Raw genomic sequence first — 25789 nt, forward strand, 5'->3', positions numbered from 1 at the left:
GTTATTTTACTAATTTATTCAGAAATTGCACAATTGTTTGATATTTTGTATCACCATAGATAGAGCATCCGATAGATATATTTAACAGCATGATATCAGTCCATTTGAAATAATTTGATTTGTATTGTCTGTTTACAGCCAATAGTCAGGGTGACACAAGTTTTTACAGGAATGTTTGTGCTCTGCTGTCGATTCCATGGGTGCTTGAGCACTCTTCACAAACGGTTTATCAGACAGCCTCTTTTCCTGCAAGTCTGATTACACTCTCCCAGAAACTTGCTCCTGCCTTCTGTAAGTATCTAATACGTTCTGCAATATTTTATATATGCCCAAAAGGGAATTACTTGAGCTGTAATGTTAATGGATAAACGCTTTTTTTTTTTTTTTAATCTAGTTCCTAAATGCGTTTAATTCACTTTACATTCCTTATTCTTTTAACGCTTGTTCTTTTGTAATTTTGTCTGTAGCTGCACAAACTCGAGCGCACTGTGTGTTTCTGCTTGCTCTGCTGTCAAAGAGCGTGTGCGGTGACTGGCGTTCGTCGGTTTATCGTTGGGCCCTGCAAAGCAAGATGGAAGCTGAGCGGGCCAGTGCCGTCAGAGGCTTCCCCCTTCTGCTGCACCACCTAGGAGTCAAATCCTACAGCCTCATCCACGAGGTCCTTCTGTACGTCACCCTCTAACAGTCAATCTGAAAATCATCCATTATTGGCACACATCAATTCAGGGTTCCCATGGTCATGGAAAATCTTGAAATATCAGTGAATTTTAAAAGTCATAGAAATATCTATAGCAAATAAATTGTTCTAGTCATTTTCAGTTCTAAAATGTTTAATCGATTAGAAATAACCTAAACTCATTTATTTTATTTTATCCTTATGCAGTTTATGAATTACCGAAAGATGGTTAAAAAGGGAGACTTTTTGTTTGAGATGTGAATAAATATATGAATACATTGTGCTCGTAAATGGCTGTTGTGATATTATGAGTGGCAGCTTGGACCCAGAAATGGTACTCCGAGTCCTTACATCACAACTTAAACTTAGAATGAGAATAAAATGTAGGGCAGGATTTGATTTCATCCTTCGGGAATTGATTGGATCGTAGGAAGCTAACTAAATGGAGGCAGATCTGAATGCCAGTTTGCAGTCAGTTGTGGAGGATATGCAGTCCCACTCTCCGCCGAGACAAACATCATGATATGTCGATGCAAGGATCCAGCGATTCTTTTAATTGCACATGAATTACATAAACACTGCAGCATTCTGTAAAAAATAAGAAGTGTACATTTGTTTTTATTTCATGGTGTCTTTAATACACGTTTGTTACATTTTTTTTATTTAAAACTTAATTTAGGAACAGACTCCAGGACAGCTCAACACAAGTGAAGACCGAGCTGGCCGGTATCACGGGTCAGCTGGCCTGCTGTTTGTCGGAGAGCTCAGAACTGCAGTTCCCTCAGGAGACAATGCCTTCCCATGAGCTCCTCTGTGCTGGTCTCAGCATTTCAGACTCCCATCCCTCACAGATCTCCTCAATCGGAGCCTCTATCCTCACTCCGTTCCTTCTGCTGCTCAAGCCTGTGGAGGATGTGAAGGTGAAGCAAGGTTAGCCTGCTCTGCAACACTTCTGAATTATTTAACATGGAAAGGCTTTATCTATTTTAAAGGTGAAGTATGTAGTTTCTGTGACACTAGTGGCACCTATTGGAATTAAACAAATAAAGCATATTTTGTAAACACCCACTTTCGTGCGTTGCGCCTCCCCCAACCATCACAAACACAGCTCTTACGAGTTCTTGTGAAGGCATGTCTCAACAAGTAATAGTAGGCTAATTTTAGTTTAAAGTCCAACATATTAGGAATACTTTTAGCTGTGTTGCTATGTGTCAAAAGTAAGCAATTGAGTAGGCTAGTAACACTATCTAGAGCGAGCGCAAGCATCTTGCTTATAATAAACCCATTCAATGTACAGTATCTTCACGTGGCATATTTTTTGACATGACACACCACTACTGTTTGACATCAAAGTAAACATAAACTGGTACATTTATCTTTATAAATGGGTGCATTATGATACTGTATGGTGTCGAAGCGTCCATTGTAGTGTGTAGCATCGCAATGCCCTGTTCGCTTTGACGTGCTCATGACCTGTGTAATCTTTGAGGTTCTAATTGCAGCGAAATTTGGCTTGCAATCCTGTATCTGAAGCTGAATGTCAGTCATGGTCCCACACCTGCTAAAACCCCTCTTGCTCTGCCTGCTACAGTAGCCACACCCCAAACTCTCGCTATGGAGCTCGAGCTGGAAAGAGATCGACGTATGGACCGCTCTCAATGTTTTGATGGTGTCTGGGAGGCTCAATGTTTACACTTTTAGGGGAGATAAACCCATTAATGGCATACTAATAGTAGTCAATAAACGATAAACTTGGTTAACAGAAACAAAATCTTACATACTTCATTTTTAAACTGTCTTGAGGATCGAGTAATTAGTCTAAAGAATGTAAGTAGCTGAATTTGTATAAATGAATTTACTAATACAATTTTTTCTTTATGTTTTTGGTAGTATATACCTTTGGTTTTGCGGCCTGATGAGCTTTAAAATATAATCTAAAGTATAAACATTATTCTATTTAACGTTGTCTTTTGGAATGGCAGCTTTTATCAGGAATATACGGCACTTGTTCAAGCATGTGGATCTGGGTAACAGTGACCCTGATACGAAAGCTCTGGTTAGTGCATTGGTCAACCTCATTGAAGACCCTGACCAGGAAGTCCGCATAATGTTCGGCCAAAACATTAAGAGTCTTCTGGAGTTTTGGAATGGAAATGGCTTCCTGAAGGAGGTACAGATTTTAAAGTACACATTTTTAGATGAACATGCTGTAATCATTATCACCTTGTTAATGTCATTCTTTTAGTCATTAAGCAGATGTTTTTATCCAAAGCGATTAATGAATGGATTATAATTTTGTGTCCAGCTTCTTGTGTCCAGGCTAAAAGAAGCTTACACCAATGCAAAGACCTCCAGAAACAATGATCTCAAAAACACGCTCATATTAACCACTGGAGAAATTGGGAGGTAGTGCAAAATCCTTCTTTTTGGTACCACTTTTAGTATATATTGATTCTTCCAGGTGTTAAAAGCGCTCAAATCATGTTTCAATAATGCTTTTCGTGCTTATGGTGCTTCTCAGAGCTGCTGAAGGGAACCTGGTATCTTTTGCTCTGCTTCGCCTTCTGCACTGCCTGCTGTCCAAGTCCAATCCCGTGTCGGTAGCAGCCTACACAGAGATCCAGGCTTTGGCCACCTGCAGAGACCTCAAACTGCAGTCCTTCTTCAACCAGTACAGGAACCCAATTTGCCAGGTCAGCATGCCTTTGTGTTACTGTGATGATAAAGTATTATCTTAATTGCTTTGCTTTTATGGTGTGTTTTATATAGTTTGCCATGGAGAACAGTGTTTGTTTTGCTTCAAACAAACATGTAATATGTTTATAGAATATGTAATATTCCTCTGCTTTGTTTTGATGCAGTTCTTGGTGGAGTCTTTGCACTCCCGACATGTGACGGCTCTGCGCTGCACTCCAGATCAGAGCAGCGAGGCTCTGCAGGAGGAGGCGGCCCATCAGAGAGAGCTGGCACTGGACATCCTGTCTCATGTGGCACATGTCTTTGATTTCCCTGACCTTAATCGTTTCCTCAATGTAAGTTTAACATCTTAATACCGGATTTGGTAAGATCAGCGTCTGATGTAACAGAAAAGCCTGAAATTTGGCCGAGACTGGGAAAACTTTTTGAAACCAACTAGAGCAAAATTTAGAGCAGTGATGGATTGCTTTGATGAACATTGCTTATTTCACTGAAGAAATGAGCTTTCTCTCTCTTTAATTCACAGCGGACACTACAGGTCCTTCTTCCCTTTTTGGCAGCCAAGGCCAGTCCTACTGCTTCTGCTCTGATCCGCACAATTGCCAAGCAGCTGAACGTCAACCGCAGGGAAATGCTTATCAATAACTTCAAATACATATTCTCCCATCTTGTGTGTTCCTGTACCAAGGAGGAGCTGGAGAAAGCTTTCCACTACCTCAAGGTGAAATTAGGAAATAAGCAGTGAGGAAAAAGACAAATAGAAAGAGGAATGGTATCATAAAAGTATATATATTTTAAAATTTCCGTATTATACCTCTGAATTTTTATTTATTTACTGACTTGATATTACATTTATTTTTTTCTTATTCATTAACTTTTTATTTTATGTTATTTTTATTTTTGCACAGAATGAGACAGAAATTGAATTGGGCAGTCTGCTCAGACAGGATTTCCAGGGTCTTCACAATGAGCTGCTCCTGCGTCTAGGAGAACACTACCAGCAGGTCTTTAATGGACTTGCTATTTTAGCTTCTTTCGCCTCTAGTGACGACCCATACCAGGGCCCAAGAGAAATCACCACCCCAGGATGCATGGTACTACTGCTCTAATAATTACATTCAGCAGTCTAAGGCCCACGGGTGTATAGCACATCGTTCATAAACTGATTCATGTGCCTTTTGTTGTACAGAATTGGATGCATTGGAGTTTGTTGTCAGCTTTCTATTATAGTCATTGTTCTGTAAATAATGCTATCTGTCACTGTATGTCTGTGTAGGCCGATTATCTGCAGCCCAAGCTCCTTGGCATCCTGGCTTTCTTCAACATGCAGCTGCTTAGCTCTAGCGCTGGAGAGAAGGAGAAAAAGAAAATGGTAGGTGTTCGATACGTTATAGCAAACTTTAAAGCTGTTTTGTCTTGTTTCAATGCTAAATGCGGACTTTCAGTAGCGAAATGCTGCAGTAGAGAAAACGTGACACATCAACCTCACAACTGATCTGTGACTCAAATTTTCCTTGATCTTAAGAGGTAATTTTACTATAAAAAATATCCTGCAAGTTTCAGAACTCAAAACTTCCTTGTTAGTCCAAAAACAGCTTTTATTGAAACCAAGCTCCCAAATGTTTGGTTTCGGATTTTGTCTCAGTATGAGGTCATAGTTCGACGAAAGACCGCCTCTGCAGAAGATCAACGTCTGCTTCTATATCATCGCCTCTTTAGCCCCACCCACCAATTTGCGCATGTAGTGTAGTAGTAAATACGAGACAGACGCAAACACAGGATTACTCCAGCAACAAAAGCGATTGAGATTTCTCTGAGGATTACAAGACTTTTTGCAGTGCCAAGTTGTGGAATCCTGTCCTTGTGTTCCTAAACATTAAAAAGTGTGGATGAACTTTACTTTTAATGAAGTTCCAGTCAGACTACATCAATAAGACACTATTTGTTTGTTTGTAATAGAGATAACAAGATAGTTCTATCCCCATTATGTCAGTATATTTATGACCTTTTTTCCTCTCAGGCTCTGAACAGTTTAATGGCCCTGATGAAGCTGATGGGTCCAAAGCACATCAGCTCAGTCCGAGTGAAGATGATGACCACACTGAGAACTGGCCTGAGGTACAAGGACGACTTCCCAGAGCTCTGCTGCAGGTGTGTTTCTCGTTTGGATTGGTCTGAGGCAGGATGCCTGGTTTGCATTTTTATTTTAACAACGGTTAAGCTCAACACAAACCATCTGTATTTAATATGCAGTCTGTTTAGAGGATGAAATCTTAATTGCACTTTGCTCACAAAATAACAAGGATATGGGCTTTATTGTTATCTTGCTGGTTTACAGGACGTGGGATTGTTTCGTGCGCTGTCTTGACCCGTCTTATCTGGGTCCGCTTCTGAGTCATGTAATCGTCGCTCTGTTACCTCTCATCTCCATCCAGCCTAAAGAGACAGCGGTGATCATGCACTACCTCATAGTGGATAACAGGTGTGTGTTGTTCCTGCTTTCTCTTGTTTTGTTAAAGGCTAGATTTGGTTTTATTTCTCTAAAGGTTTTTGGATGATTTTTAGATAATTTTATAGATTTAAAAGTATTTTTTTATAGATTAAATAGCAGTGTTGATTATTAATGTGTCGACAACATACTTATTAAAGGTAAAGTGTTTACTTTTTGCTCCACTAGCATCACCAAATGGAATTTCAAAAATGATTTTCATTCAGGTTTCCTAAACATTCTGTAAAACCTAACAAATGTTTAATAACTAATACTAAAAACTAATACTTTTAAGTTGACTATACTTATTGTAGAACAGTTTGTTGAACTTAATTGTAAAAATTTAGTAATCTGTACTAGTCTTTGTTACCCAGAAAAGTTAAAGGGATAGTTAAGCCAAAAATGAGAATTCTGTCATCATATACCCACTCTCAAATTGTTCCAAACCTGTATGAATTTCTTACTTCTGACGAACACAAAAGAAGTTGTTTTGAAGAATGTCGGTAACCAAACAGTTGATGGACCCCATTGACTTCCATAGTAAATTACTATACAAGTCAATGGGGCCTATCAACTGTTTGGTTACTGACATTCTTCAAAACATCTTCTTCTTTTACAAACATAAATTATCTATGTCAAAAATAATAAAGTACTTGCAATTTTTAAGTAAATTGGTTTCCTCAGGTTTTCTAAGTGAAGTCAACTACTTACTGCAATTTACAGATCTCCCCTCCTCCTTCATTGGTCGGACATACAGATAGTCCCATCTCAAACTCATACTATTGGCCAAATTTGTTAGCTTGTTATAGTTTTCTCTGCATATTAGATTAGAGCCATTATTTTAACATTGAAAAATACGCTATAACACTAAAAGTATAATTTTAATGTATTTGTATTTTGTTTTTTGGGTAAAATTCTTTCTTCAAAATCTTTTCATCTCAGGGAGGAAGTACAAGACTTTCTTCATGAAATCTACTTCCTTCCTGACCATCCAGAACTGAAAAACATTCACAAGGTCCTTCAAGATTACCGTAAGGTACAGCCTAAACAAACCAATCACATCAAAGTATAAATAACAGTGTAAAACTTTAAAATCCTGCTACACATTGTGACTTGATTTCAATCAAATGAAATTATTTCTACAATGATGGTTGTGATGCACTATTCTTCAACAACAGCAAACCTCAAAGAGCACCGACATGCAGACAGCACTGCAGCTCTCCATGCGGGCGATCCAGCATGAGAATGTTGACGTACGCATCCATGCGCTCACCAGTCTGAAGGAGATGATGTACAAGAACCAGGTCAGACTTACTCTTAAGAAATTAGAGAGCTGTGCCAGCTTGGAAGCAAAGACATCAAAATGCCATGCATCTTATTACCTGTAAACCATATCAGCATAGTATGTACAGTTTTTTTCTTACTCATTGCAGTTAGTAAAATGATAATATTTTGTGTAAGTACAGTATAAGAGTCTATACATCAATAATTATTCTCTAGATTCAGTATTATATAAATGCAACATAAAGTATGTAAATACAATATGGGATTGTAAACAGAAACCAGGCTTCAAATGCAATTGGGGCCTGAAAGGTTGAAGACCCCTGATCTACATATATTTTTTGTTCTACAGGATGCTCTATTAAAACATGTCTTGGACAGTGAGATGGTAGAGCCGGTGATCTCTCAGTTAGTGACGGTGTTGCTCCGGGGCTGCCAGGACGTCAACCCTGAAGTCAGGCTTTTGTGTGGGGAATGCCTGGGGGAGTTAGGAGCCATTGATCCTGGTCGGCTTGACTTTTCACCTGCTGACACTCAGGGAACTGGATCAACATTTGTGGTAAGACATTCCTCTTTTGTTGCTACGTACATGTATCAAGCAGAATCTTGAAGATCATGTTTTAAGTGTGTAGCTTTTGCATTTTATGTATTCCAAGTGTTATGCACAGAATAAAGAGAGTGTCTTTATGCTTTTTAGAGTGGGATCGATGATCCAAATTTTGCCTATGAACTACTGACAGAGCTGACCAGAGCCTTTCTGGCCTATGCAGATGATGTGAGAGCTCAGGATGCTGCGGCGTACGCCATGCAGGTATGAACTGGGCCAAAGATACTGTCCCTTGGGACTTTGATATTGTCCCTTTATATGGTGTTAATCACATGACCAAATACTTAAATACCTTATACTTTTGCCCCCTGTTTCACAGACAAGTCTTAAGCCTAGTCCCAGACTAAAATTCATTGTTAAGCTGTTTTAACTGAAAAACACTTGCACTGACATAATATGTAATGTGCATTTTTAAGGCACGTTTATAAAAGCCATTTAAGTGTCCTAATTGAACTAAGGCCTAATCCTGGGTTTACAAAACCGTGCCTAAGACTTTATAGATTTTGTTTACACTTAAACTTTTTTATATATTCTAGTCTGGACTAAAACATACCCTAGATATTGATTGAACATGATTTGATTCTTTATTATTGTTCTTCTTTATGGATCTTTTGCCCTTTAATCTGTTTGAAAAATTTGTTTACTTTATACATGTTTTATGCCAATTAAATATTCAGAGTTATTTTTGTCATAAGAAAAAAGGATATAAACCTGTTAGGAGGACAACACTTACGTTTTGTAGCTTAATTCAATACTGTGCCAAAAGCTTGAACAATTATCGTGATAGTATCCTAAACTTCTGTTTCAGGAGCTGCTATCGTTATTTGAATGTCGGGAGGGCAGGACTGATTCACCAGGTCGCCGTCTATGGAGAAGATTCCCTGAGCAGGTTCAGGAAATCCTGGAGCCACATCTCAATACCAGGTTGGACATGATCATTTTGCATGACCTGTTGTCAGCTGCTTTTATTACCTGTATCCAGTGTGCATAAAACTCACTTGTTTTAATCATCTGAAGGTATAAGAGCTCTCAGAAGGTGGTGAACTGGTCGAAGTTGAAAAAGCCAATATATCTCAGCAGCCGTGGAAGCAAGTTCTCTGACTGGTCTGCAACCTGGGCAGGATATCTCATCAGTAAAGTAAGTTCACATCTACTTGTTTTCCTGTGCTACCAAACCTCACATATATGTAAAAGGCTGATTCTCCCTCATCTTTTCATGTGTTTTAGGTTAGACATGAGCTTGCTGGCAAAGTGTTCAACTGCTGTAGTTTCATCATAAAGCATGATTACAAAGTGACCATCTACCTGCTGCCCCACATTTTGGTCTATGTGCTGATTGGATGCACTCAGGAGGAGCAGCGAGAGGTACAAATTCAAACCCTGTAGAAAAGGACATGCTATTGATTTTTTTGATAGGAAATGGCCTGTGTAGTTTTTCTCTGTAAAGTTTAGTAAAAAAACAATACTATTGCCAGTGAAAAAGGCTCTAAATAGTGCTTCTGTTTGTGTCCTGTAGGTGAATGAAGAGATCATGGCAGTCCTGAAGGAGGGTGACCCGCGGTTATTGCGACTGCAGGATAATGCCTCCAGTCTGAGTCAGCTCAGCACACAAACAGTCTTCTCCATGCTGGACCATCTCACTCAGTGGTCCCGCCACAAACTACAGAGCCTGAGTACCAACAAGAGGCCAGGAAAACATGGCAGAGAGCAGCCACAGGCAACAGGTGACTTGCAAAACAAAGTTCTGATTTCAATTCATAAAAGCTGATGGTCATTTATTATTAACATCTTGACATTATTAGGATTGATAATAGGCCTTTTCTCTTTTTGTTCTTTTTGATCTTTATTTACAAATTCTCATCAAACATTTTAAGTCGGCATCAATAGCATCTAAAAAATATACACCACTAATCTGAGTAAAATCAATACATTATGCCATTCATTATTTTCCTTATAAAATCTTGCAAACAAACATTAAACAAGGAAACGGCAATGCTGTGCGAGTTACATATTTAGGGCCCGAGCACCGATGGTGTGAGGACCCTCTTGGAATTGCTCTGTTTATTATTATTATTATTATTCTTCTCCGCATTGAATTGCATTTTTGAGGGCCTAAACATGCGCGAAAACTCACGAAACTTTGCACACGCGTCAGAACTGGCGAAAATTTACATCTGATATAGGTTTCAGAATTGGACGGGGCAAAATGGCTCGATAGCGCCACCTATAAAAGTTCAACGGAGTGCGCCTCCCGCAACGTTCCACGTACGTGCACGAAATTCGGTACATACGTGTAATGACCTAATACCTACAAAAAAGTCTCTTGGAGCATAGCCCTAAACACAACAGGAAGTCAGCCATTTTGAACTTCCTCTCAGATTTTTGTGCAGTTTTTGCCATTTTCAGGCCTCGTACTTTAACGAACTCCTCCTACAGTTTTAATCTGATCATCTTCAAATTTGGTGAGTGTAATCTTAAGGCCTTTGCGACGTTAAATTGCGAAGATCTTGAGTTTTCGTCGAAGGGCGGGTCCTCGGCGGCCTTACAAATTTCGATGTTTCGCCATGAAACAGGAAGTTGCTGTAACTCAGGCATGGAATGTCCAATCTCCCCCAAACTTCACACGTTTGATAAGAGTTCTGTCCTGAACACATGGCCATGCTCATATTCAGTTATAGTCATAGCGCCACCTGCTGGCAACAGGAAGTGACATGTTTAACACTGTTATGGACTCCTAATAACATATAAAAAAGTGCCAGCAAGTGCGAAACATGCTAACAACATACTAGAAGCATGCTAAAACATGCTAGCAAACTCTTAGCTAAGTGCTAAAGCATGCTATTATTGCAATTAAATAGGAATTTGCTGTAACTCAGGCATGGAATGTCCAATCTGCCCCAAACTTCACACTTTTGATAAGCGTTCTGTCCTGAACACATCTACATGATAATATTCAGTTATAGTAATAGCGCCACCTACTGGCAACAGGAAGTGTCATGTTTAACACGTTGATGCCATTCTAGCAACATGTTAAAAATGCCATTGAGGTCTAAACATGCTAGAAACATGTTAAAACATGCTAGCAATACTTAGCTAAGTGCTAAAGCATGCTAATTCAATGAAACAGGATGTTGTTGTTACTCAAGAAGGCAATGTCCAATATGCGCCAAACTTCACACTTTTAATAAACGTTCTGTCCTGAACACATGACCATGCTCATATTCAGTTACAGTCATAGTGCCACCTGCTGGCAACAGGAAGTGACATGTTAAACACTGTTGTGGACATATAAAAACATATAAAAAAAGTGCCAGCAAGTGCTAAACATGCTAACAACATACTAGAAACATGCTAAAACATGCTAGCAAACACTTAGCTAAGTGCTAAAGCATGCTATTGCTGCAATTAAATAGGAATTTGCTGTAACACAGGCATGGAATGTCCAATCTGCCCCAAACTTCACACGTTTGATAAGAGTCATGGCCTGAACACATCTACATGAGAATATTCAGTTATAGTAATAGCGCCACCTGCTGTCAACAGGAAGTGACATGTTTAACACTGTTGTGGTCTCCTAATAACATATATAAAAGAGCCAGCAAGTGCTAAACAGGTTAGCAACATACTAGAAACATGCTAGCAAACACTTAGCTAAGTGATAAAGCATGCTATTACTGCAATTAAATAGGAATTTGCTGTAACTCAGGCATGGAACGTCCAATCTGCCCCAAACTTCACATGTTTGATAAGAATCATGGCCTGAACGCATGCCTATGCTCAAATTCAGTTATAGTAATAGCGCCACCTACTGGCAACAGGAAGTGACATGTTTAACACGTTGATGCCGTTCTAGCAACATGTTAAAAATGCCATTGAGTTCTAAACATGCTAGAAACATATTAAAACATGCTAGCAATACTTAGCTAAGTGCTAAAGCATGCTAATTCAATGAAACAGGACTTTGTTGTTACTCAAGAAGGCAATGTACAATCTACCCCAAACGTCACACGTTTGATAAGAGTTATCTCTTGAACACATGTCCATGCTCATATTTAGTTATAGTCATAGCGCCACCTGCTGGCAACAGGAAGTGACGTTTAACACTGTTCTTGACTCCTAATAACATATAAAAAAATGCCAGTAGGTGCTAAACATCCTACCAACATACTAGAGACATGCTAAAACATAATAGCAAACACTTAGCTAAGTGCTAAAGAATGATATTACTGCAATTAAATATGAATTTGCTGTAACTCAGGCATGGAATGTCCAATCTGCCCCAAACTTCACACTTTTGATAAGCGTTCTGTCCTGAACACATGACCATGCTTATATTCAGTTACAGTCATAGCGCCACCTGCTGGCAACAGGAAGTGACATGTTTAACACTGTTGTGGACTCCTAATAACATATAAAAAAGTGCCAGCAAGTGTTAACCCTCTGGGGTCTGGGGTGTTTTTGGGGTCCTTGAGATGTTCTGACATGCCCTGACATTTGTGCTTTTTTCAGTTGCTTATAAACATATTAATGGCAAAAAAAAATTACACACTATTTAGCACAAACAGGGCTACCATAATATGTGAGCAACAAGAATGTACATGTCTGCATTTTTGAGAGAATAATGTTTATGCGTGGTTATTGAAAAAACTAAAAACTAAAGTTTCTGAAATAAGGCCACAAAACACATACTAAATATGTGGCAATAAGACTTTTGACTAATGGATTTCATCGCCTAGTGTTTTTTCTTCAAAATGATATGAAAATCATCCTGCCTAATCATTCACAAAAAAACGATACATTGATTTTAGTTTTGTGAAACACTTTTAGTTTGGAAAGCCAATATGCGGATGGGGCGTAAACGCTCCAACAGCATCATGCATATGTAGTAGTTCACACCTGGTGAGACTACGTCCCTGCATACTTAATGAGCCATTCATTCAGGTGACGTGTCACCTATAGCTAACTTAAATATACAAGCTTCATAAAAATGATCATTCTAGGAGAAAATTTCAGATGGCATTTAGAGGCTTTTGCATCTGAACTCTTCATATATACACACACACATATATATATGCATGCACATACATACTTTATAATCTTTTCAAAACTAGTCAACGTCTTTCAAAACTAAAGTATACATTTTATCATACGTATTTCAAAGTAAAGGATTCATTAGTTAGTTGATGACTTTATTTTTGACAAAACACATACAGTATATATTCCTCATCTCAGTATAGCAATAGAGTTTGCTAAAAGCTGTTCATTCAATACAGCAGTATTTGAAAATCGATCATATTTTGTAAAATTACATTTATATTTGCATTTATGTCAAAACCTAGACACTTTTAAACATCAAAAGGACATTTATTAATATGTATTCGTGTCAAAATGACAAATAAACAGATTTTCCTATTCAATTTTGCATGGAAACGCTTCCAAGACGCTTGCATGTCGCGTGAAAAATAGGCGTCGGTTCTATTTCTAGAATGCACGCGTTTTCCACGCGGCTCGTGCGGCGCCTGAGACGCGCGTCTCACACAGGCAGTGTGCAAACTCTAAACTGTTAACATGGATGGGAGCCGAAATAAAAACGGACACGCCACGCAGCTGAGACGCTTACGCCACGCATCCAGTGTTTCACCGGCCTTATCCAGCGGATGTGGGCGTTTCACAGGTTTGTATGGATCGCCTCACATTTGCGTTTGAATAGCGCGGTCTCCGTAGGCGGAGTCACATTAAAACTTAATTAGCTGAGATGAGAACGACTGACATCTCTCTCTTTACATACATATTATATAAACTGTGAATATTTGTTTTTTATAAAAATTACTTCATTTGAAAGAAGATAATTCAAGCTTCATGCCTGTGTGACTGTATGCCTGTTTGACTGAGTATTCGCTGAGTTACAGTTCATTTTCGGACGCGTTTCAGAATTGACTTCACTGACGGAGAGTAGGCAGAACTCGCATCATGTTTATTTTTCTTTATTTGGCGAAAAGCACAACACTTTGTTTTTATTATGAGCATACACAAAAAAAATACACACTAAACAGGATCGATTGATGTATAACACAAGCATATAAGATAAAAATTAATATTTTTTTTTTATTTTTTTTTTGCACTCATACGAAAAAAAACGAGCCTATCGCGCCGGCGCGATAGCCGACCTCAGGGGGTTAAACATGCTAACAACATACTAGAAACATGCTAAAACATGCTAGCAAACTCTTAGCCAAGTGCTAAAGCATGCTATTATTGCAATTAAATAGGAATTTGCTGTAACTCAGGCATGGAATGTCCAATCTGCCCCAAACTTCACACTTTTGATAAGAGTCATGGCCTGAACACATCTACATGAGAATGTTCAGTTATAGTAATAGCGCCACCAACTGGCAACAGGAAGTGACATGTTTAACACGTTGATGCCGTTCTAGCAACATGTTAAAACATGCTAACAATGCTTAGCTAAGTTCTAAAGAATGCTAATTCAATGAAACATGACTTTGTTGTTACTCAAGAAGGCAATGTCCAATTTGCACCAAACTTCACATGTTTGATAAGAGTTCTGTCCTGAACACACATCCATGCTCATATTCAGTTATAGTCATAACGCCACCTACTGGCAACAGAAACTGACATGGTTAACACAGTAATGCAGTACTAACCACATAATTATTGTGTACTAAGCATGCTAGAAACAGACTGAACATGCTAGCAACACTTAGCTGAGTCATGAAGCATGCTATTATCACCATTATACAAAACATTTTGTAACTGACTTTGACATACTCTTACTATATATACCTCCTTAAATGTACATTTCCCAACCATGCTCTGCCTTCCTAAAGCCACCGAGTGTTGATGGCACGGGTGCGAGGGCCCTTTCATCGCTGCTTGCAGCTTTAATTAGGGCCCGAGCACCGATGGTGTGAGGACCCTCTTGGAATTGCTCTGTTTATTATTATTATTATTATTCTTCTCCGCATTGAATTGCATTTTTGAGGGCCTAAACATGCGCGAAAACTCACGAAACTTTGCACACGCGTCAGAACTGGCGAAAATTTACATCTGATATAGGTTTCAGAATTGGACGGGGCAAAATGGCTCGATAGCGCCACCTATAAAAGTTCAACGGAGTGCGCCTCCTGCAACGTTCCACGTACGTGCACGAAATTCGGTACATACGTGTAATGACCTAATACCTACAAAAAAGTCTCTTGGAGCATAGCCCTAAACACAACAGGAAGTCAGCCATTTTGAACTTCCTCTCAGATTTTTGTGCAGTTTTTGCCATTTTCAGGCCTCGTACTTTAACGAACTCCTCCTACAGTTTTAATCTGATCATCTTCAAATTTGGTGAGTGTAATCTTAAGGCCTTTGCGACGTTAAATTGCGAAGATCTTGAGTTTTCGTCGAAGGGCGGGTCCTCGGCGGCCTTACAAATTTCGATGTTTCGCCATGAAACAGGAAGTTGCTGTAACTCAGGCATGGAATGTCCAATCTCCCCCAAACTTCACACGTTTGATAAGAGTTCTGTCCTGAACACATGGCCATGCTCATATTCAGTTATAGTCATAGCGCCACCTGCTGGCAACAGGAAGTGACATGTTTAACACTGTTATGGACTCCTAATAACATATAAAAAAGTGCCAGCAAGTGCGAAACATGCTAACAACATACTAGAAGCATGCTAAAACATGCTAGCAAACTCTTAGCTAAGTGCTAAAGCATGCTATTATTGCAATTAAATAGGAATTTGCTGTAACTCAGGCATGGAATGTCCAATCTGCCCCAAACTTCACACTTTTGATAAGCGTTCTGTCCTGAACACATCTACATGATAATATTCAGTTATAGTAATAGCGCCACCTACTGGCAACAGGAAGTGTCATGTTTAACACGTTGATGCCATTCTAGCAACATGTTAAAAATGCCATTGAGGTCTAAACATGCTAGAAACATGTTAAAACATGCTAGCAATACTTAGCTAAGTGCTAAAGCATGCTAATTCAATGAAACAGGATGTTGTTGTTACTCAAGAAGGCAATGTCCAATATGCGCCAAACTTCACACTTTTAATAAACGTTCTGTCCTGAACACATGACCATGCTCATATTCAGTTACAGTCATAGTGCCACCTGCTGGCAACAGGAAGTGACATGTTAAACACTGTTGTGGACATATAAAAACATATAAAAAAAGTGCCAGCAAGTGCTAAACATGCTAACAACATACTAGAAACATGCTAAAACATGCTAGCAAACACTTAGCTAAGTGCTAAAGCATGCTATTGCTGCAATTAAATAGGAATTTGCTGTAACACAGGCATGGAATGTCCAATCTGCCCCAAACTTCACACGTTTGATAAGAGTCATGGCCTGAACACATCTACATGAGAATATTCAGTTATAGTAATAGCGCCACCTGCTGTCAACAGGAAGTGACATGTTTAACACTGTTGTGGTCTCCTAATAACATATATAAAAGAGCCAGCAAGTGCTAAACAGGTTAGCAACATACTAGAAACATGCTAGCAAACACTTAGCTAAGTGATAAAGCATGCTATTACTGCAATTAAATAGGAATTTGCTGTAACTCAGGCATGGAACGTCCAATCTGCCCCAAACTTAGCATGTTTGATAAGAATCATGGCCTGAACGCATGCCTATGCTCAAATTCAGTTATAGTAATAGCGCCACCTACTGGCAACAGGAAGTGACATGTTTAACACGTTGATGCCGTTCTAGCAACATGTTAAAAATGCCATTGAGTTCTAAACATGCTAGAAACATATTAAAACATGCTAGCAATACTTAGCTAAGTGCTAAAGCATGCTAATTCAATGAAACAGGACTTTGTTGTTACTCAAGAAGGCAATGTACAATCTACCCCAAACGTCACACGTTTGATAAGAGTTATCTCTTGAACACATGTCCATGCTCATATTTAGTTATAGTCATAGCGCCACCTGCTGGCAACAGGAAGTGACGTTTAACATTGTTCTTGACTCCTAATAACATATAAAAAAATGCCAGTAGGTGCTAAACATCCTACCAACATACTAGAGACATGCTAAAACATAATAGCAAACACTTAGCTAAGTGCTAAAGAATGATATTACTGCAATTAAATATGAATTTGCTGTAACTCAGGCATGGAATGTCCAATCTGCCCCAAACTTCACACTTTTGATAAGCGTTCTGTCCTGAACACATGACCATGCTTATATTCAGTTACAGTCATAGCGCCACCTGCTGGCAACAGGAAGTGACATGTTTAACACTGTTGTGGACTCCTAATAACATATAAAAAAGTGCCAGCAAGTGTTAAACATGCTAACAACATACTAGAAACATGCTAAAACATGCTAGCAAACTCTTAGCCAAGTGCTAAAGCATGCTATTATTGCAATTAAATAGGAATTTGCTGTAACTCAGGCATGGAATGTCCAATCTGCCCCAAACTTCACACTTTTGATAAGAGTCATGGCCTGAACACATCTACATGAGAATGTTCAGTTATAGTAATAGCGCCACCAACTGGCAACAGGAAGTGACACGTTTAACATGTTGATGCCGTTCTAGCAACATGTTAAAACATGCTAACAATGCTTAGCTAAGTTCTAAAGAATGCTAATTCAATGAAACATGACTTTGTTGTTACTCAAGAAGGCAATGTCCAATTTGCACCAAACTTCACATGTTTGATAAGAGTTCTGTCCTGAACACACATCCATGCTCATATTCAGTTATAGTCATAACGCCACCTACTGGCAACAGAAACTGACATGGTTAACACAGTAATGCAGTACTAACCACATAATTATTGTGTACTAAGCATGCTAGAAACAGACTGAACATGCTAGCAACACTTAGCTGAGTCATGAAGCATGCTATTATCACCATTATACAAAACATTTTGTAACTGACTTTGACATACTCTTACTATATATACCTCCTTAAATGTACATTTCCCAACCATGCTCTGCCTTCCTAAAGCCACCGAGTGTTGATGGCACGGGTGCGAGGGCCCTTTCATCGCTGCTTGCAGCTTTAATTATTATTATTATTATTCTTCTCCGCATTTAATTGCATTTTTGAGGGCCTAAACATGCTCGAAAACTCACAAAACTTTGCACACGCGTCAGAACTGGCGAAAATTTACATCTGATATAGGTTTCAGAATTGGACGGGGCAAAATGGCTCGATAGCGCCACCTATAAAAGTTCAACAGAGTGCGCCTCCCGCAACGTTCCACGTACGTGCACGAAATTCGGAACATACATGTAATGACCTAATACCTACAAAAAAGTCTCTTGGAGCATAGCCCTAAACACAACAGGAAGTCAGCCATTTTGAACTTCCTCTCAGATTTTTGTGCAGTTTTTGCCATTTTCAGGCCTCGTACTTTAACGAACTCCTCCTACAGTTTTAATCTGATCATCTTCAAATTTGGTGAGTGTAATCTTAAGGCCTTTGCGACGTTAAATTGCGAAGATCTTGAGTTTTCGTCGAAGGGCGGGTCCTCGGCGGCCTGACAAATTTCGATGTTTCGCCATGAAACAGGAAGTTGCTGTAACTCAGGCATGGAATGTCCAATCTGCCCCAAACTTCACACTTTTGATAAGCGTTCTGTCCTGAACACATGACCATGCTCATATTCAGTTACAGTCATAGCGCCACCTGCTGGCAACAGGAAGTGACATGTTTAACACTGTTATGGACTCCTAATAACATATAAAAAAGTGCCAGCAAGTGATAAACATGCTAACAACATACTAGAAGCATGCTAAAACATGCTAGCAAACTCTTAGCTAAGTGCTAAAGCATGCTATTATTGCAATTAAATAGGAATTTGCTGTAACTCAGGCATGGAATGTCCAATCTGCCCCAAACTTCACACTTTTGATAAGCGTTCTGTCCTGAACACATCTACATGAGAATATTCAGTTATAGTAATAGCGCCACCTACTGGTAACAGGAAGTGTCATGTTTAACACGTTGATGCCATTCTAGCAACATGTTAAAAATGCCATTGACTTCTAAACATGCTAGAAACATGTTAAAACATGCTAGCAATACTTAGCTAAGTGCTAAAGCATGCTAATTCAATGAAACAGGATGTTGTTGTTACGCAAGAAGGCAATGTCCATTCTGCACCAAACTTCACACTTTTAATAAACGTTCTGTCCTGAACACATGACCATGCTCATATTCAGTTACAGTCATAGTGCCACCTGCTGGCAACAGGAAGTGACATGTTAAACACTGTTGTGGACATATAAAAACATATAAAAAAAGTGCCATCAAGTGCTAAACATGCTAACAACATACTAGAAACATGCTAAAACATGCTAGCAAACACTTAGCTAAGTGCTAAAGCATGCTATTGCTGCAATTAAATAGGAATTTGCTGTAACACAGGCATGGAATGTCCAATCTGCCCCAAACGTCACACGTTTAATAAGAGTCATGGCCTGAACACATCTACATGAGAATATTCAGTTATAGTAATAGCGCCACCTACTGGTAACAGGAAGTGTCATGTTTAACACGTTGATGCCGTTCTAGCAAGATGTTAAAAATGCCATTGACTTCTAAACATGCTAGAAACATGTTAAAACATGCTAGCAAAACTTAGCTGAGTGCTAAAGCATGCTAATTCAATGAAACAGGATGTTGTTGTTACTCAAGAAGGCAATGTCCAATCTGCCCCAAACTTCACACTTTTGATAAGCGTTCTGTCCTGAACACATGACCATGCTCATATTCAGTTACAGTCATAGCGCCACCTGCTGGCAACAGGAAGTGACATGTTAAACACTGTTGTGGACTCCTAATAACATATAAAAAAGTGCCAGCATGTGCTAAACATGCTAACAACATACTAGAAACATGCTAAAACATGCTATCAATCACTTAGATAAGTGCTAAATCATGATATTACTGCAATTAAATGGGAATTTGTTGTAACACAGGCATGGGATGTTCAATCTACCCCAAACTTAATATGTAACATGCAAGAAACATGCTAGCAACACTTAGCTAAGTTCTAAAGCATGCTATAAAAGCTCAAGGAAGTTGTTGTAACTTAAGCATAAAATGTCCAATCTACCCCAAACTTCACACATTTGATAAGAGTTATCTTTTGAACACATGTCCATGCTCATATTCAGTTATAGTCATAGCGCCGCCTGCTGGCAAAAGGAAGTGACGTTTAACACTGTTCTGGACTCCTAATAACATATAAAAAAATGCCAGTAGGTGCTAAATATCCTACCAACATACTAGAGACATGCTAAAACATACTAGCAAACACTTAGCTAAGTGCTAAAGCATGATATTACTGCAATTAAATATGAATTTGCTGTAACTCAGGAATGCAATGTCCAATCTACCCCAAAATTAATATGTAAAATGCTAGAAACATCATAAAACATGCTAGAAATGCTAAAGGAAGTTGTTGTAACTCAAGCATACAATGTCCAATCTGCCCCAAACTTCACATGTTTGATAAAAGTCCTGCACTGAACACATCTACATAGCAATATTCAGATATAGACATAGCCCCAACTACTGGCAACAGAAACTGACATGGTTAACACAGTTATGCAGTACTAACAACATAATTATTGTGTACTAAGCATGCTAGAAACATACTAAACATGCTAGCAACACTTAGCTGAGTCATGAAGCATGCTATTATCACCATTATACAAAACATTTTGTAACTGACTTTGACATACTCTTACTATATATACCTCCTTAAATGTACATTGCCCAACCATGCTCTGTCTTCCTAAAGCCACCGAGTGTTGATGGCACGGGTGCGAGGGCCCTTTCATCGCTGCTTGCAGCTTTAATTCAAGGTTTGGGGTCGGTAAGGAAAGAAAGAAAGAAGTAACAAAAATACAGTAACAGCATGTTTTTAAACTATTATTACAATCTGTATTTTATTATATTTTAAAATGTCATTTTTTTCCTGTGATGTCAAAGCTGAATTTTCAGCATCATTACTCCAGTCTTCAGTGTCACATGATCCTTCAGAAATCACTCTAATATGCTGATCTGCAGCTCAAGAAACATTTCTTATTATTATCAATGTTGAAAACAGTTGTGCTGCTTAATAATTTTGTAGAAACTGTGATGCATTCTATTCAGGATTCTTTGAAGAATACAATGTTTAAAGCAACAGAATTTGTTTTGAAAAAATATTTTTTTTTATCTTTATTAGTGTCCTTGCTGAATAAAAGTATTATAAAAAGGTGTTCCTTAAATTAATAAAGTTTTAAATATTTTTCATAATTGAAAAGTCAAGAGACATGTTGTCACCATATTTTGAGAATAACCCAGGTGAATTCTGTAGATCTGAAATAGTATAAAACAGTTTTAAACTTAGTTCATCCTGTACAAACCTATGCATTAATGTAAATGAAAGGTTTTTGCTTTGCTTCTAGAAAGTAATTCTGACTGTTTCTTTGTCCTCTTAGGTCCAGAGAGCAGTGAATATCAAAGCGTAGTAGCCTTCCTCAACAGCATTCCTCAGGATGTGCTGGCCAAGGCATCCTTCCGCTCCAGAGCCTACACACGGGCTGTCATGCACTTTGAATCCTTCATCCGTGAGAAGAAGCAGAACATTCAGGACCATCTTTCATTCTTACAGGTCTTACGAGTCTACAGAATTTTGCACGAGTTGTAATGGTTGCTGGTTATGGTTAGGCTACTTACTAAAATAAATAACTGTAAAATATTGATATTGAGTCAAAATTACTTTATGATGTAAGAAAATAATTGACTGGTGAAGTGATGTGGAGACATGAAACTTGCACTAATGTTCAGAAGTTTGGGGTCAGTCAGATTTTTTAAATGTTTTGTCTCTAAGCTCACCAAGGCTGCATTTTTGTATTTATATCAAACATGAAATGCAGTTCTTTAAAACTAAATGGGGTTAGAAAATATTCAGAGAGAGTTGAAAACTGTTTCATGCACGTTAATCTCATTATTACTTGTCAATAAATCAGATCAGTTCTTAAGCTATCTGCTATAACCTGTCTTCTAGACTATGTATGCGGCCATGCACGAGCCAGATGGTGTGAGGGGTGTGAATGATCTGAGGAAGGAGGAGCCGTCCTTGAGAGAGCAGATCCTGGAGCATGAGAGCATTGGACTTCTGCGTGAATCCACTGCTTGCTACGACAGAGCCATCCAACTCGAGCCAGACCAGGTCAGCACCACACACACACTTATTCTTATAAACATCTGGCAAATGTAGAGATGTGTGTGCTTTGGCAGGGCTTGATTTTTAGTTAAAAAAATAAAAAAAGGAACACATTAAGAAACTTTAGGGGTGAAATTAATAATTATTTAATTATGGAAGTAATTATGGGCAGTGTTGGAGAAAGTTACTTATAAAAGTAACTCCCTAAAAAAGTAACTGTTTGTGTTAGTTACTTTTTATGGAAGGTAATGCGTTACATTACTATTGCGTTACTTTTTCTCACCCGGACTGGGTTTGCTTGTTTGCTTTTTGTTAAGTAAATTAAAAAAAAGTTATATTTTTGTCAAATGCCCTTTCACACCAAACGTGAAATGAATAAGCCTCAGGATGAAGGAAATGTCTGTACAGCCGGGGGCCGATTGTGGATTGCAGAAGAATAGGAACTAACAGGAGAAGAAAGATCAACACTCTTACTTCAGCAATAAAAACAAAACAAAAACTAAACACAAATGTGATGTTTATCTAAAGTAATTTTTGCTTATTAGTATGGTTAAATTAGATCATGGAAGGTCAGCAGAAAAGACATTGGTTAAAAATGTGATTATTTAACATATTTAATTATTGGAGATTTGTGTAATAATCTGATTTTGCATTTCACTGTTTTTATTCATTTTAATGAATAAATACTGAATCTGTTTTTGTGCATGTGAGATCAGCGCACACTGCGCTTACTCTCTATTTGGGGACAGGAGAGGTGTCAGTCAATACATGGGAAAACAAAGTAACTTGCGTTACTTATTTGAAAAGTAACTCAGATATTTTGTAGTAAATTTTAAAAAGTAATGTGTTACTTTGCTAGTTACTAGAATTGTTACTAGAATTGTTACTGATTACGTAACTCGCGTTACTTGTAATGCGTTACCCCCAAAACTGTCTATAGGCATACTTTAAACCCTGTCCATATAAAGTATATATACACACACACAAGAATTATTGTGCCAGAAAGAACTAGTAAAATATATTTATTGAACAATATGTGTATTAAATAATCTTCTTTGTCTTTACTTTCTTATTTTTTAGTATTTTGTAACTGATACATTTCCCTCTCACTTTCTTATCTTTGTATGAAGCTCGTCCATTATCATGGGGTTATGAACTCTATGTTGGGCCTTGGTCAACTCTCCACAGTAATAACCCAGGTCAATGGAGTTCTTGCAAGCAGGTAGGCGTAGTGATGTAAACTCAGTCCTCTGGGTGATTCAGTGACACACTGTGGTTCACGCAACCCCAGGTTTTGTGTTTTTAAACTAACGTTATTTCCTTTACAAAGGCCACGTTGGAAGTCTGATCTAAATGCTTACCGGGTCGAGGCAGCATGGAAACTGTCAAAGTGGGACTTGGTTGAGGACTATCTTGCCTCTGGTAAGTGATTTTGCTGTTTCTAGAAACATAGAAATGTTTGTCAAATTGAAGAAGCATTACTTTTTGTCATTTCTGTTTTATAGATTGTAAGTCCAGCACATGGGGTGTCAGACTTGGCCAAATGTTGCTGGCTGCCAAGAAGCAAGATTCAGAGGCATTGTATGAAAAGCTTAAAATATCCAGGAAAGAGCAGGTTGTCCCTTTATCAGCTGCCAGTTTTGAGTGTGGCACCTATCAGAGAGGATATGAATACATAGTCAGGTAATCCGATGGTTGACAGTTTCAGAAAAATAAAAACGTAACATTTAAAATACAAATACAATGTGTTCAAATGCATTTTCGACTAAGGTGTTGTGTCTTAGGCTGCACATGTTGTGTGAGTTGGAACATTCCTTCAGTGAGCTGCAGAAGGAAAGCACAGAAGCTGGAAGATCCAAGAAGCCTGAGCCCAAACTCAACTGGGACGCCCGCCTACTCATGACCCAAAACTCATTCAGAGCCAAGGAACCCATCCTGGCTCTGCGGAGAGCTCTTCTCAGTCTCAGCAAGGGGTATGAGCACATACTACTCATACTACATATTTCAGTGCAAAATGTTTCACTTCCCTTTCAGAAAGCCAAGTAATTAGCTCATTTCTGATAATGATGCTGAAAACTCAGCTTTGCTTTCACAGGAATAAATTACATTTTTAAATAAATACCATCTTGGTGAGCATAAGAGACTTTTAAGATATATAATTATTCCACACTTTTGACCAGTATTGTAGGTTTCAAAAGACATGACCATGAGTTTCGGGTGAACTATTTAGTTTGAGTGGATATATATGAGATATGACGACTTCATTGCAGGTCTTCGTGTGAGGAGCAGGTTGGCGAGTGCTGGCTGCAGAGCGCTCGTGTAGCCAGAAGAGCTGGCCATCACCAGACAGCCTTCAACGCCTTGCTCAATGCTGAGAACTCCCACCTCTCTGAACTCTTCATCGAGAAAGCCAAATGGCTCTGGTCTAAGGTTTAGCAGCTCAGCTTAATGTTGTTTTTGCCAATGAAGATCTGTTTGACGGGGGTCTTACTCCATCATTGAAATTGTAGTTATAAGGAAAGATGTTGTTGTTACAGGGTGATGTGCATCAGGCTCTGATAGTCCTGCAGAAAGGTGTGCAGCAGTGTTTTCCTGATGACCAGCCACTCACAGACCCCAAGAGAATCCAGATAAAAGGGAATGCCATGCTGCTGGTGGGCAGATACATGGAGGAGACGGCCAACTTCGAGAGCAATGCCATCATGAAAACCTATAAGGTATTTCAGTCAATCACATTCTTGGACAGATGCAACAGAAATCAGATTAATCAGTCAATGTTTCTCTTTCATGCAGGATGTCACCCATCTTTTGCCAGAATGGGAGGATGGGAACTTCTACCTTGCCAAATACTACGACAAGGTTATGCCTATGGTCACTGACAACAAACTGGAAAGACAGGGCAACCTCATTCGTTATATTGTCACTTATTTTGGAAAGTAAGATGTCTTCTATTGGTAATCCTCTTATAGGGCTTCAAAATGTTTCAGTGTGTGAAAGTCAGATACAGTAATGCTGTGCTCTCTTCATAGAGCCCTGCAGTTTGGCAATCAGTATATCTATCAAGCCATGCCCAGAATGCTAACCTTATGGCTGGACTATGGAGCCAAAGTTTTTGAGTTTGAAAAAGGTAAAGCACAAAGATGGCCAAGATGATACACTGTTTTGTTAATGCATCGATTCATATGCATTGATCTTATTAATATTTTAAAGCATTTGTGTTGGACAGTAATTGATTTAAAATGCTAAAAAAAATGAAAGAATTGCAATTTGGTCAAATATTTGGTAACACTATTTTACAGTGTCATTGTTACATGTGGTTACAGTAGTAAGAACTAAATTATGCATAATTACATGCAACTAACCCTAAACCACACCTTCATCCTAACCCTATAGTAATTACATGTAGTTAATTAATATTACTCAGTACACCTTAAAATAAAGTGTAACCAAATTTATATATATATTTTGTGTACAATATTACACAAATTAATAATAATAGTAACAATAATTAAAACATTTTTATTATTATTATTTTGTTTGTTTTTTGTCTACATACATTACAGAAAGTATTAAAAAAATTATGTTAAAGGGGTCATGACATTGCTTTTTTTATTATTTTAACATGTTCCTTGAGGTTCACTTATAATGTCAATAAAGTTTTATGCACAAAAATAAAAACATATTACACTCGAGTTAGTGTTTTGAATACATTATCCATATTAAATCGTAATTTACAGACAAAGCATTATGAAATAATTTACTTATGCACTTATTCAGAGTTCTTTGCGAAATCTCCATTACACTGTGCCACGTTTACAAAACA

The 25789-nt window shown here is 38.4% G+C and overlaps 1 protein-coding gene across 1 annotated transcript in view; it reads left to right on the forward strand.

Moving 5' to 3' along the window:
• atr (ATR checkpoint kinase) overlaps positions 1-25789 on the forward strand; it is a 35970-nt gene that overhangs the window by 5353 nt on the left and 4828 nt on the right. Inside the window, exons 8-37 of the mRNA XM_079875970.1 lie at positions 139-291; positions 468-666; positions 1356-1606; positions 2659-2846; positions 2982-3082; positions 3198-3369; positions 3538-3708; positions 3900-4094; positions 4282-4467; positions 4650-4745; positions 5394-5524; positions 5712-5855; positions 6804-6897; positions 7040-7165; positions 7495-7701; positions 7840-7953; positions 8558-8673; positions 8767-8887; positions 8977-9114; positions 9266-9473; positions 21239-21411; positions 21808-21972; positions 23097-23188; positions 23297-23388; positions 23472-23649; positions 23751-23939; positions 24237-24396; positions 24504-24683; positions 24760-24902; positions 24996-25093. Of these exons, the coding sequence (XP_079732096.1) occupies positions 139-291; positions 468-666; positions 1356-1606; positions 2659-2846; positions 2982-3082; positions 3198-3369; positions 3538-3708; positions 3900-4094; positions 4282-4467; positions 4650-4745; positions 5394-5524; positions 5712-5855; positions 6804-6897; positions 7040-7165; positions 7495-7701; positions 7840-7953; positions 8558-8673; positions 8767-8887; positions 8977-9114; positions 9266-9473; positions 21239-21411; positions 21808-21972; positions 23097-23188; positions 23297-23388; positions 23472-23649; positions 23751-23939; positions 24237-24396; positions 24504-24683; positions 24760-24902; positions 24996-25093 (4581 nt within the window). The remainder of the gene's footprint in view (positions 1-138; positions 292-467; positions 667-1355; positions 1607-2658; positions 2847-2981; positions 3083-3197; positions 3370-3537; positions 3709-3899; positions 4095-4281; positions 4468-4649; positions 4746-5393; positions 5525-5711; positions 5856-6803; positions 6898-7039; positions 7166-7494; positions 7702-7839; positions 7954-8557; positions 8674-8766; positions 8888-8976; positions 9115-9265; positions 9474-21238; positions 21412-21807; positions 21973-23096; positions 23189-23296; positions 23389-23471; positions 23650-23750; positions 23940-24236; positions 24397-24503; positions 24684-24759; positions 24903-24995; positions 25094-25789) is intronic.

The sequence above is a fragment of the Squalius cephalus genome, assembly GCF_949319135.1.
Source record: "Squalius cephalus genome assembly, chromosome: 7".
NCBI classification, from domain to species: Eukaryota; Metazoa; Chordata; class Actinopteri; order Cypriniformes; family Leuciscidae; genus Squalius; species Squalius cephalus.